Source organism: Diadema setosum, chromosome 13, assembly GCF_964275005.1.
Source record: "Diadema setosum chromosome 13, eeDiaSeto1, whole genome shotgun sequence".
NCBI lineage: Eukaryota > Metazoa > Echinodermata > Echinoidea > Diadematoida > Diadematidae > Diadema > Diadema setosum.
This window is the reverse complement of record NC_092697.1, coordinates 6,144,167-6,157,426: the sequence shown is the minus strand read 5'-3', so window position 1 is coordinate 6,157,426 and position 13,260 is coordinate 6,144,167. Positions and strand designations below refer to the sequence as shown.

Here is a 13,260-nt window from a genome sequence, read left to right as displayed (position 1 = left end):
TGTTCTGTAATGGCAAGGCTTGACATAAGCTATGGTCCAGTGGCCCAGGGCCACTAAAACTTGATGTCGGGCTTACCAAATTTCCAAAAAGCTATACACCATTTGGTGGCCTGATTGCACATAATTAAGATTTGAAATTAATTGTTACATTTCCCTTTGTTTCAGGCCAATACATTTCTCTTTTGGGCCACCAAAATTTCAGATTTGAAGAGTTTCGTGGCCTGAGCCATCCACCAAAAAAAAAAAAAAAAAGTTAATGGTTGGAGAGTCTGAAGTCTAGTGGATGAAAAAGATGAGAGGAAACTCAGGGTTCGCAGCATTTCAAGAAAGCAAATTCCCTGATTATTCCATGATGAAGTCTCAAAATTCCATGCTGATCATTTCAACTCATTTCAAGTTTCACATAGCCAGTCATCCAACTGATGTTGCTTTGATATGCAACAAAATATAACAGAGTCTAACTGACTACTGATTTTGGGCACATCAAAATTCCCTGACTTTTCCCTGATTTGAGACATTTTATTCAAATTCCCTGACTATTCTCTGACTGGAAAAGAATTTTCCCCAATTTCCCTGACGGGCTGGGAACCCTGAAACTACAAAGGTGAGGATGGAAGCTATGAAAGAAGAGTGAATGATGGGTCAGCTGCATCAATGTCTCACCAGCATCCATATCACTCAGCCAGCCGCTAGAATGACTGCTGAGTGAGTTTGCCGGCGACCGTCCATAGAAGGCCAGGTTGTCGCCTTCCTCCCCGATGCTGTCCACCTCGTCGTCCGCCGACGACATCGTGCTCGAGTTCCGCTTGATGCGCTTCGTCCCGTGCGAGAGCGCAGTGGGCACGTTCCGTCGCAGCCCGCCCGCCGTGGGCTGGCCCCCGAGGGTGGGGTGGACATGGTTGCCGTAGCTGTTGGCGTAGTAAGTGGGCGAGGGCAGTTCGCTGAGGTTCAGGGCATTGCCGATGCCTGAATCGATACTCCCCATCAAAATTGGCACTGTATAAAGACATCAATAAAACAAAGCAATAATTTCATTCATCTCTATGGCATACAATGTACCTATTCATCATTGTCATCAAGTACACAATAGAATAATAGTACACCATGATAACTTTTTTCTTTTAATAATTACTATGGCTTTCTGATATATTTTGCTTGAGAAACAACAGTCCAATGCTGAAGAATGTATAAAAAGCTAACAGTTTTGTTCCTGAGTTTTTCTTTTTTGAAAGGGGGGTTGGATGAGGGGAAAGTTGGGATCCCTCTTGGAACATTCAATCCGATGAAGGAACAACAGGGGGCATTACAAGAAGCATTTTGTCAGATACTTTTTTCTGACAAACAGTTTAAAAGCTACTGAAATCCTTGCATCTAATTGGCTGAGAGCAAATTTGTCCCCCACATGTGATTAGACTTTAATATATGATTTGAACTCTGTCCTTAAAGAGATCACGGATTGCCACACTGACACAGTCATTCATGCAATATTCCTCGGCAGAGCGTGCTTGTCGAGGCAAACGCTTCCTAGAACCGCTACACTAGTACAGACTGTCGCAACCAATTTGATTGAAACCGATACTCAGACTGCCCAGGCAACGTGTTCCCATTCTGAATGCATAGCCTTAAATGTGATATATGAAAGGCAAGTTGCAATCATGTATCTTAGTATGGTATATAGTATAAGAGTATAGAGGATATAGTATATATAAAACACTACAGCCTCATCCACCACAAACACACACACACAAACACGATTTGCAGATATAAATAATAGAAAACACTCAATATGATTTTTATTATTCTGAAAGCATCTCAAGATTGTGTTGTAAGAAACTAGTCCATCAGCTGTGATTTGAGAGAATGAGTGCACAGTTAATTTCCAATCACTTTGATTTATTACCCACTAAGGGAGAACAAGGTTACAGAACTGCATATACCGGTATGTGCGTATATACAGGCAGATTCAACTGGAAATCCCACATTTCAGTGACATTGTTATTGCACTCTGCGAGAGACGCTTTTGCAGGATATCATGCTTGTGCCATCAGTGTATGGTTACAAACAAAACCTACTCTGGAAAAAAAAAATCCTCGATCGGAAACTTTCATTCAGTGATCAATGTCAAGAGGCCAGATGCAAAATGTGCGGCGCCACTCAAGAGAAATCTGCGACCCAGTTCCTCTTTCTGCCTTCATTCCACATGAATTCCTCCCTCCCCTTGGATATCACAAGCGTCTTTCCCCCTTTGAGACAGCAATCCACACTTTTGGTTTACATAGACGGTAATATCATATCTCCATTTTCCTATTTGTGTGCACTTCGCATCTAGCTTTCGGTCAACATCGTATCACACACACACACACACACACACACACACACACACACACACACACACATGTTCAAGTGATGTACTGTAGCATACCATGGTCAAGTTCACCCTTCCAGTCCCTTCTTAAGAAAATAAGAATTGCAAAAGCCTCCAAGAATATATGACCACTGGTAGATGCCACTTAAGAAAATATTCACTTCAAGTACTTGCTCTTTAGGATCACTTGCGACATAATGATGTTTTCTTTTACATACGTATTCTTTATGAGCGTGCAATGATTGGGTATTTTGCCTCATAGAGGATATTTTAGGACTGTCGTGGTTTTTTTTTTCAAGTGAGACGGAAATCCTTGCAAAACACATCGCGCCTAGGACTTTCTTGGAAATTTTAATTATAGCTCCAAGTTTTAGATACTTGATGGATAATGGATTGCGCAGCCCTCTCTTGTCAACGTAATCCCTGAAGGAATTACAAAGTATAAAGCTGGTATCTCACTGAGCGGCGAACATTTGCGAACGTAGCGAATTTGAGATTCGCCAACTTTTCTGACGCACGTTTGCAAAATATCAAGGTTCGCTTCTGCCATTAGCGACAGTTAGTGACTTTTAGCGATGTTTAGCGACAATTAGCAACACTTGAGCGAACGTTTGCGAAAGTGTTTGCGAAACACAGATGGCGACTATTAGCGAATGTTAGCAAATGTTAGCGACAATTTGCAAATGTCAGCGACAGTTTTGCAAATGTTAGCGACAGTTTAGCAAATATTAGCAACTGTTTGCAAATCCTTTGCGACAATTTTGCGAATGTTCTTGGACCTAGAAAAGTATCAGGCGATTATGTATAGTCAGACCCATAAAACAAAAGTAAAACCTTCCACTGAATTCAGATCTCTTGTGACAACCGTTCAAGATGGATTTCCAGTATATGGAAATAAATTGCTGCCAAGAAGAGGCTCAAAGTGTTGCTATCCTTGAAGAGCTGCTTTGTCAGGCTGCTGCTACAGCTATTGTGCAGCATAAGAGAAATAAAATAAAGAAAAACAAGAAAGGAAGAAGAAAAGAAAGACTGTTTGGGTCAGCGAGTGGTTGCAGAGGACAGACTTGCAGCAATTACATGATGGAGATGTCAAGAGCTTCAAGAACTTTCTTAGAGTGGAACCATGTCTGTTTCAGAAGCTTTTATATAGGAACCATATGGTTACTTGTTCGCTAGCAGTGGCGAATCAAATAAAAATGTTAGCGACACCGTATTACGACTGTTTGCGAATTCTTACAAGTGTTTTGCGAATGTTTGCAACTGTTAGCCAAAATACAAATTCGCAAAGGTTCGCAAAGAAATTTTGAACATGTTCAAAATTTCTTTGCGACAAGAAAAACTGTTTGAGACAATAAAAACCATTTGCGAACTTTCTTGCGACTGTTAACGAACCTTTTGCAACCCTTTACGAACCCTGGCGAAATCCCAAATTCGCTACGTTCGCAAACGTTCGCCGCTCAGTGAGATACCCCTTAATGGACTGTGCACACCAAGCCGCATCATTTGCTTAAAACTCTTTCTCACACTCACATAATGCACACCCACACACAAATTGTCTTTTGAGTCACCCGTTTTGTATCCACTATGCTTGAGTATAGATGTACTGGGCTTGTCCACAACATTATGATTTTCAAATATTGCACAGTACTGCTTGCATTAAAGTTGAGGTGCTCCACACGAAATCCTAGAGCGATTTATGATTTTCTCCACCCCGTGCATAAATGGGGGCACTCTCTCCAACACACACACACACAATGATTTACGGTAATCACCCTCAGAACTATTTTTCGTGATCTTTCTGACTTGTAAAAATCTGCGAGTCTTCAATGGGTACGCTACCTTGCGTGATTCTCCTAAGCTCTAGTGCAGTGAAGACACCGGTCGATGAAAACATATGGTGGTTCTCCTGGCCATTCAGGACACTCACTGTACCATCGACGAAAGCGGATTGAAGAGAGCGGATCGAAGAGAGCGGATCGAAGAGAGCGGATCGAAGAGAGCGGATCGAAGAAAGTGGATCGAGAGAGCGGAATGGAGGAGGAAAGAGGGGAAAAGAACACCAAAAAAAATATGAGTGTTGTCAAATGCTGCTGTGTCTCAGTCATCCCATTATGAAAAAAAAAAATAACGAAGACGACATTATCACTATGTTGAAATTAAAGCACAGGCAAGAACGACACTTTTGCAAAAATTTTCTGAGAAAATCACTCACAAGTTTCCAAGTTCTTTAAATATGATTGTAAGTCTGACACACGACTTTCCATAAACGACGAGTTAGCATACCAGAGGAGTCCCACGCATCGATGCTTACACGTTGGATATTCCTGGTATGAAGTTTTGTCACTTTCATCTTCTACTACTCTCGGTTAGACAATAGTCCCACACATTCAAATACACGTTGAACTGTTGGGGTTTGCACGGTGCATTCAAAAAAAAAAAAAAGTTTGGCATTAAACTTCGTCACTGCTTGCTGCTATAGATTTGTCAGAAAGGATAGGGAAACTGTGGAATTTTTTATTTTCATCAATCAAACAAAATCATATCACTTTCTCTCTTTATATGAGTATCGATAGCAAAGATGACTTGCTGGGACAGTTTAGAGTCAAAGTTCTCTATCTAACCAAACTCCAAAGACGTTGTTGAGGAATAGGAACGTTTACTTTCCTTGCTGCAAACTCTTGCATTTCCCAACTTCTAACACCTACTAGTTATAGAACTAATCAAGTGATCCACTACCGTATGAGAACCCTAGATTCCTGTGTTCGTCATTTGAAGGGAAGTGCTCCCCCCCAAATACAACATTTGCCACTGGCGATATAGATATTACGATAAAACCGGAAACATTCCTGACATTAAATTTTCTCAAATTGGAGGCAACGGCCTTTTTTGTGAATTGCCAACCATGAAAAAATAACAAAGTTAACTACATGTCCTGGATTGTGTAGAAAATAAACTTTTGCAAGTATTTCACTCGTGCAAACCTTGGCAACTCACAAAATTAGTGAAAGTTTCATGCACGCGTAAATTTCTGATTATACAGTAATCATCCATGCCCCCGGAAGACAATATAGCAATGTCTTGGTGCACTAGAAGATTGTAAAAGCTGTCAAGTAGCCAGTACTTCTAAGTAAACAATTGATAGGATTCCACCAGTTTTATTCTAGCAGTTGGTATGATGTACGTGCAATTTTCACAGTGTAGGCATTTTGATCTTGGGGTTTCTCAGCCGACTTACAAAGGCTTGTATAAAGGCTATTAGCTATCTTCTTCTTCTTCCTTGCATAAGAATGGTATTCAGGGTTGGACAGTCTCCCAGAATACTTTCTCGCGGGTACAGTAATTTCTTTCTTAGACACTGCATCAAAGCACTGCAGACATCGAAATGCCCGCATCTTCTCCTTTGCGTCAATGTCAACGGGACAAGTGATGAGAGAGTCGAGAGAGAGAGAGAAAGCACTTGCAACCTCATAACCAGGAAGCACAACACAAAATATCTAATCAACTAACACCCTACACTTATCTTTGCAGGGTATTCGGTGTCTTCTTGTGTTTCAAACACCCATCAACTCAGGCGCACTGTGACTAGATATATGGTTCGTTCGCAGATAATGCACCATTGTAATCAATATTGGGGAAATATGAACACAGGTGTTTTTTTTTTTTTTTTAAGAGATCTTTGCATGACATTTAAACAAAAGTTGACAAAAAGAATGAAAAGTTATGAATTAAGTAGCAAACTAGCGAGATATTGAATGCAAGGCTAACCCCCTGAGGCATTCCTTGACCCACTTACTGGTGACATCTGGGTGATTAGCCCCCATTTCCTGCACTGTGCATGAAGCTGTCACTCTGACAAATAACCTGACATTACTGACAAGAAGCAAAGAGAACCCCTGGGCAATGGGTGGGGAGTGCAGGGGTTTCGGGAGAGCAAAAATTTAAAGGTTGGTAGGCTTTGACGATATGTTTAGTTCTAATGGCCATTTATCTGCCACTAAAATTGTGAAGACTCAATACTTGCAATGCTTGTCTGAGGTATTGGAACTATTATAAGTGTAAATCACTCCTGTCAAAACAACTCATAATAATCATATTGATAATAGATATAACAAGCAACTTCTTGCAACATGTATGCCCCCCCCCACCTCCAAAGCAAATGATTCTTGTTCTTAACTAAAATCAGAAGCAGCCTCGAAAGAGACTATCAAAATTCTACCCTCCTTGCAGAATCTACACCCATAACAGATATCTCATACACCTCTACGGGAATGTGTCAAAAAGAAGTCATCTTTGGTATACATGTAAGTAGTGACAAAAAGAGCAACAAATCACTGCAGACTACTGGACATAAAAAAGGAAGGTTTAGACGGTACAAAAATCAGTAAAACTCCAGAAATGGCAGTCTGCAGGCATTTCAGCTAGCTCAACAAGCCAGGAGACTATCACCTCTTGTTCTCTTGCTTTGTTCTACTCATAGTTTTTCACAACAAACACATAGGTCTGCACAACATAATGCTCTGTAAAGAATGATTTGCAATCTTTTTTCCCTTTCTACGTTCTCTGTTCTTGACAACGTGTCATACCAAAACATCCTTCCTAGATCTTGAGCAGAATCATGGAGACATGATTTGGTCATGAGTGAAAAGAGTGAAATCAGCAATCTTTAAAGTTTCATTAGGAAGATTGGCAAGGATAAACATTTTTTTTTTTAAAACATCAAATTAAAAGAAGAGATCTGACAGATTGGTCATTGACTCACCAAATATAAACTACTTCAAATCATGACCTTAAATCTAATCTCAGATCGACATTGGTATGGCAAAGGAGGAAGGATCTACGAGAGGTCTTTGGCATGACCTAGCCCCACTACTGTATCCACTGATACAAATCATTAGACACCACATCCAGGTTAGCGAGTACTGGGGAACAGCCAGCCTCGCTCCAAGCCCAGGTCCCCCCTTTCCGGGTCACACAATTGAGGAATAATTCAACCTAACGATACGAGAGGCTTCTCCAGCTGAGAGGTACATGTATGTTCTTCAAAAATTCTGACACAAGATTGCACAGCGTTTTATGAAGTCATCATGTTTCGGCCCAAGCCAAGATCGCGCTCTCCCATTTATAGCGTGGGGGGATAATTCACACATGGCAGCACGGCGTGCCAAGTGATCGGCGGGTGATAATGACGACTCCCGCAACCAACAGCAATGCTGCGTCGCGAGGGCCGTAAGATACACGCCGCATGCCGCGTGCTGCCCGTCCTGCAATGCTGTGACGTGGCGGCGGTGGGGCATGTTTACAAACATGACGGTATGGAAGTGATTGTACAGGGCTGTCAGGTATGTTTTCCAAGTGAGGCCTGAATGCAGCCCTCCCCCCCCCCCCCCACTTCATCACCCAGGCAACCTGCCTCTCTCTACCATCTACCCACTTCCCCTTCAACCCCCTTCCCTCCCCCTCAGCTCTCTTTTTCAAGTTTTCTTCTTTTTTCCCCATCTTTCCCTCTTCCTCGTTTTGCGTGAGGAACACTTCCGTCGTGCGTTCCAGATCTTAATCTGCGCTAAAATGTCAGGGGTTCCATGCACTTATTCATGTAAATGATAAACACTTCCCAGCAAATGGTGGATTGGGGGGGGGGGGGAGGTGTGGAGAAAACCTGGTTTTCACTTCAAGCCATGGATTAGGAAGCATTTCTACTCATCAAGAAAAGACCAACAGGGAGTTTGACAACAATAATACCAGTAATCATGCAAAGAGCTGCTAATATGACAGAGAGAGCTATGATCGAAGTGAACTTCAAAAATAAGGTATGTCGCAGGGAAAACTCTTCATAGAAAGACGCAAAAAATAGGAGACTAAAAAAACGTTCCCTTATTGATGCAAAAGAATATTATCAGTATACAATGTACTTCATATCACTTCTCACCATCTTATGTGAATTGTACCCACTTAGACCTAACTTTTAGGACACTTAGAACTAACTTTTTAGAATCTTGTAATAGTGAAATATCAACACTACTATTGACCATGTAACACCGAGTCTTGAAGCAACTGCAATAGGCTACAGCAGAAGCACTCCAGGAAATACTAAAAAAATGGAGGAATGTTTTCCCGCTTTGCCTCTGAGATGGAAAGATATACTTTTATTTTGTGTTTGCGTGCATGTGTGTATGTGTGTGTTTGTATGCTTGTCTTTGTACTGAATGTCATCTTCAGAGAATTCAAGGTGTGCCTGGGAAGATTTGTGAGAGATAATGAGCAGGCTGCCTTCAAAGAGTTTGTCAAAGACTCGGCAAGCTTCCCTAAAACACGACGCTCCATCGCCGAAGGTCGAGTCTTATACTGCCTTGCATGCTCTCCCGACACCTGTCCCCAATCGTGGCTCGACGCAACATTTCTCCCCCACGATACGCAACGACTGTTCACTGATTTCGACAACTGCTGCTGTTTACTGTCTGCGACCCTCTCCATCCCGCTTTTGCGCTTGCTGTGTGCCTGTTCTGGTTTGACGGGTAAACAATTTTTGCGGCTAAGTGACTTCCCGGCACCACAAGCTCAACCTGTGTACACTATAATGTTGTTTCCCCGATCCGGCATAACATCGGTGTCGGATTGTCTTGTTCTGACACATTTTAATAGCAGTTGCAGTCACCCCTGCCACAAGCCACTGTATCCTTCAACAATGCGGAAAGGTCACACTATCAGAGACTTTCTACAAACACCAATGGTGTCCTAAACAGTTTTTACCCCGTTTTATTAAAGGGAAGGTAAACCCTAAGAGCAATGTGGATTGAGTGAGAGCAGCATCATTAGTAGAACACATCAGTGAAAGTTTGAGGAAAATCGGACAATCGATGCAAAAGTTATGAATTTTTAAAGTTTTGGTGTTGGAACCGCTGGAATAGGAGACTACTAGAGGTTATGACGTATGAGAGGACAACAATACAAAGAAGATATACAGGAAATTCAACAAAAATTCATTTTTCTAGCATTATGAAAGAGCACTTGACTAACCGCTTTCAGAAAGCATGGGGAATAATTGCTACCCTTAAAATATGTCAGTATCAAGTTGACGGAATTTGTAATTTTCGTGAAAAATGGATTTTTATAGAATTTTCTTTAGATTTTCTTTGTATTGTTGTCCACTCATACGTCATAGCTTCTAGTAGTCTCCTCATCCAGCGGTTCCAACACCAAAACTTTAAAAATCCATAACTTTTGCATCGATTGTCCGATTTTCTTCAAACTTTCACTGATGCGTTCTACTAATGTTGCTGCTTTCACTCAATCCACATTGCTCTTAGGGTTTATCTTCCCTTTAAGTTTTCATTTGCTCATCAATCTTCAGGTCTTCTTTCTCTTTTCTCTTTTTTTTTTGTTTGTTTCTAAATACAAACTCATGAACATGAACTTGTGGGATGCATTTTGGCGATTTTCTGTTAGGTGATCTCATGTGGAGATGATACAGACAACCAAACACAGGAGAGTAAACATGAGCAGGACACCAAGAGTGATTGGGTGTGGTTTGGGAAGGGGGCACATTTGGCCATTTTTTTTTTTTTTAAGACAAATATCTCTTTTCACGCTAAATTACACATTTTTCGTCTCCTTTTTTCTTCATAATCTTACATTTCCACAAAGGAATCATGTGGGGTGATTCAATTGCTGATAGTTTTACTGATATAAACTGCTGATATTTGGGAAGCTATCTGATCAAAATTGCCAACGGTTTCACAAATAATCCTGGACACACATATGACTCTTTGGCCCCCAGCCACTGAAAAGCTCATACATCCCTCTCAAGGTATGTATGTACAATGTATACAATTTTAGCATTGTCGTAACTATGGAATTGAAATGGGGGGGGGGGGGGAGGGGGTAAGAAGGGGGAAGGGGAAAGGGGAGGGGTTGTCTCCATTCCATGATCACAAATTTTGACTGTAGCCTGCTGATGGCAGGACTGTGGTGCCACTGGGTGGCTGTCCACAGGACAGTGACCCAATGACAACATCACACACCCATCAAACTCTAACCAAACACTAACCAGGGAAGCAACAAGAGCAAGGAACCACATAAGAGCAGAGATTGGATTCATGTCGTTGCTAGGTTACCAGGCATTTCCAGTGCTGTGGGGCGAGAAGAGGCAAGGTGCACTAGAAAACACCACGCTACCCACAACCGGAGGATGATGAACGATCCCTGCAAGCCCCTCTTCCAAGAACCTGCTCCGGTAAATAAAGAAGCTCCGCTAATTTTGTTGATCCTCTGTTGATATCTAGTGTTGTTTTGCGTCAATCCATACACACGGTCCTTCCCCTAGTGAGTGTCCCTCACTAGCCGAAATGGGCGAATGCATATTAGAGATCCATAAATGTCTTGCCTGATACAGCCCTTACTTTGATACACGAGCTGCAAACAAGACGTGAGACAATTACACTGAAAAGTAGGCCTATGACAAAACTTTTGTTCCAAAATGTTGACATCACATCAACAGTCATGCAATCAGAAATTTTTTGCCACTCCTCTGGAACGGCTAAAATCTGGGCTGGCATCAGGCAAGATTGGAATATTTCTTTTAATCTGATGACATTTTCACCATTCTTTGCACTCAACCAGCATTCTCTTCTGCTTGGAGACTCTGCATGCAAGAAAGCATTGTGTAGCATCGTGGTCCTAGTTAAGTGTGGTAGCACCAAGTGTACACACTGAGTGTACATAAAATGCATATAGCCAGATGATCCTGAGGCAAGCGTGGGAACGGTCTAGTTCAAGCAAATATCGGTATGACAGCACGTTATCATCACTTATTAAATGTAATGAAGCTAACATTGAAACCATTCCTCTGATATTTCCTTAGTTACAATTAATTTCGAAGTAACAAATAATTCAACAGAAACAATATGATGCATTTTGACCTTCCATTTTCTCTACCTTCACTATCTAAGTATCATCACTTAGCTCCCACCCCTCTTTTTTTCACCGGCTCCGCCCCTTAATCGACCGCCTCCAAAATCAGGGTGGTTATTACACTGTTCAATGTGACACCTGGAAAATTTCTATCAGTAAGATATCAAAATTTACGACTTGCGGGATGTGGAAAATGGGAATTGACGGAAGCGTCCCAAGCAATGACTCATAGAATGCATTTATCCTCAGCGTTTGAAACTTGCACATAGCTGGCCAGTTAATAGTCACAGTCTATGGTTGCTATGAGCAACCCAGCCAATTTGACAACATTGTGTGCATTTCCATGGTGGTAGGAACATATTCTTTTTCCTTTACTATTCTCATTTACTCTATAAGAATCTACGATGAGGCAATACTGAGGATGTACTAGAGAAGGTGCTATTGAGAATCTAATAGATTGCATCACACCAAATAAAGGGGGGGGGGGGGAAGAGACGAGACGTTTCCGAGTAAATCGCTGGCCACGCCCCACCCTGGTGAGTTCTTGCAGGCCCTATCTGACATCATAGCTTCCTTTCATACAACTTCCTCATCGATGGATGAATGACTGAAGGAAGATAAAGAAAGATAGAAGGAAGAAGAGGGGGAGAGATAGGAAAAAGAAGAAGAAAACACTTTGAGGGAGCAGAGTATCAGGTGACTTCCCGTCTGACTCACAAGGGCGGCTTGCAACACACCGCCACCATCATTACGTATGTCACCGTTGACGAAAATCAGTGACTGCACCCATCAGCCTCCTGCACCTCCCTCCCCCATCCCTTGTCCCCCTCCCCTCTCACCCTTCTCCCTTTACATCCCGCTAGAACAATTGGGCATAGCATCACAAGAAACCGTGAGTGCAAAAAAAAAGGAGGGGGGGGGGATCATTATGAGCAATAGGTTGCACCATATGACGAACAAAAAAGAAAAAGACACACATAAAAAACACACAAACGACCATCTCAGCCTCACGCCTCCAGAGCATAAAGCTTGTCAATTCTGATTGAATGAGATGTAGGAAGTTTTTATTTACTCGTCCTGGTGTTGTGGCTTGTTGCCACGGCTACACGATGTTTTCCTCCCCAATTCTAATCCTGTCATGGTCTTTCTTTCTCCCCCCTTTCCCCTGGTATTTTGCACTGCACTTAACAACTAATCACTTTCAATTCCAACAGTTATTGACTAGTCAATCTTTCTTCCTACTGGTATTTTTTTCCTTGACAAGATGATGCAGTTTCCCTTGCTTTAGTGGAGGAAAGAGAAGTCTGCTGATGAACGCACTAACTCAGAGGGGGACTTCACTGCCAGCTGACCAGCATTTTTCCACCCTCTTGTCGACTGACAGCTACATCCCTCCCATCGCTCACGCTCATTTGCATAAAGGTCACATGATTCAGTGCGAGCAGTTAGGGGGAAGGTACGAATTAAACTGGTTCCGCACATGTGCCCGATTTCATTAGGACTGTTTGTTGGGTCACATGACTCATGGTGAAGTCATGTGATTTCAACTGCTGCCTGTTGCTGCAAAAACATGGCATTTCAAAGACACGACTACTGTACCGCAGACACCCGTGTGCACAGCGTCTTGCATCCTGAATCCTTCCATACAAACTCTTGACAGTTATGGCACTCGTCATTCTCATTCCAAACGCCCACAGGAAGTCGGCTTTCCACGTTATATTATGCAACATTCTATGTGGACTTCCCCTCTCCGGTTTCAAGAAGCCACGCGGGAATCGGAACGAGTTCTGATCTAATCATCCTCAAGCAATGTGGCTTGCCTACATCTTGCTGTTCCTTCATCTGACATTGCTGTAATCTTCTCAAAAGATATTCACCCTTTGGCTATGAACCTGAAACTATGCAGGAGTTGCACTTCCCTACAAAATCTTTACACACTTGAGAATTTTGTCAAACAATTTACCACTCTACAGAAATAGGCCTGCAAA

The 13,260-nt window shown here is 42.1% G+C and overlaps 1 protein-coding gene across 1 annotated transcript in view; it reads right to left on the bottom strand.

The window, feature by feature from the left end:
* The window catches only part of LOC140236861 (nuclear factor 1 A-type-like), an 81,478-nt gene that overhangs the window by 15,765 nt on the left and 52,453 nt on the right, over nucleotides 1-13,260 (bottom strand). The window contains exons 4-5 of the mRNA XM_072316803.1: nucleotides 4,205-4,291; nucleotides 664-996 (exon numbers count right to left, since the gene is read on the bottom strand). Of these exons, the coding sequence (XP_072172904.1) occupies nucleotides 664-996; nucleotides 4,205-4,291 (420 nt within the window). The remainder of the gene's footprint in view (nucleotides 1-663; nucleotides 997-4,204; nucleotides 4,292-13,260) is intronic.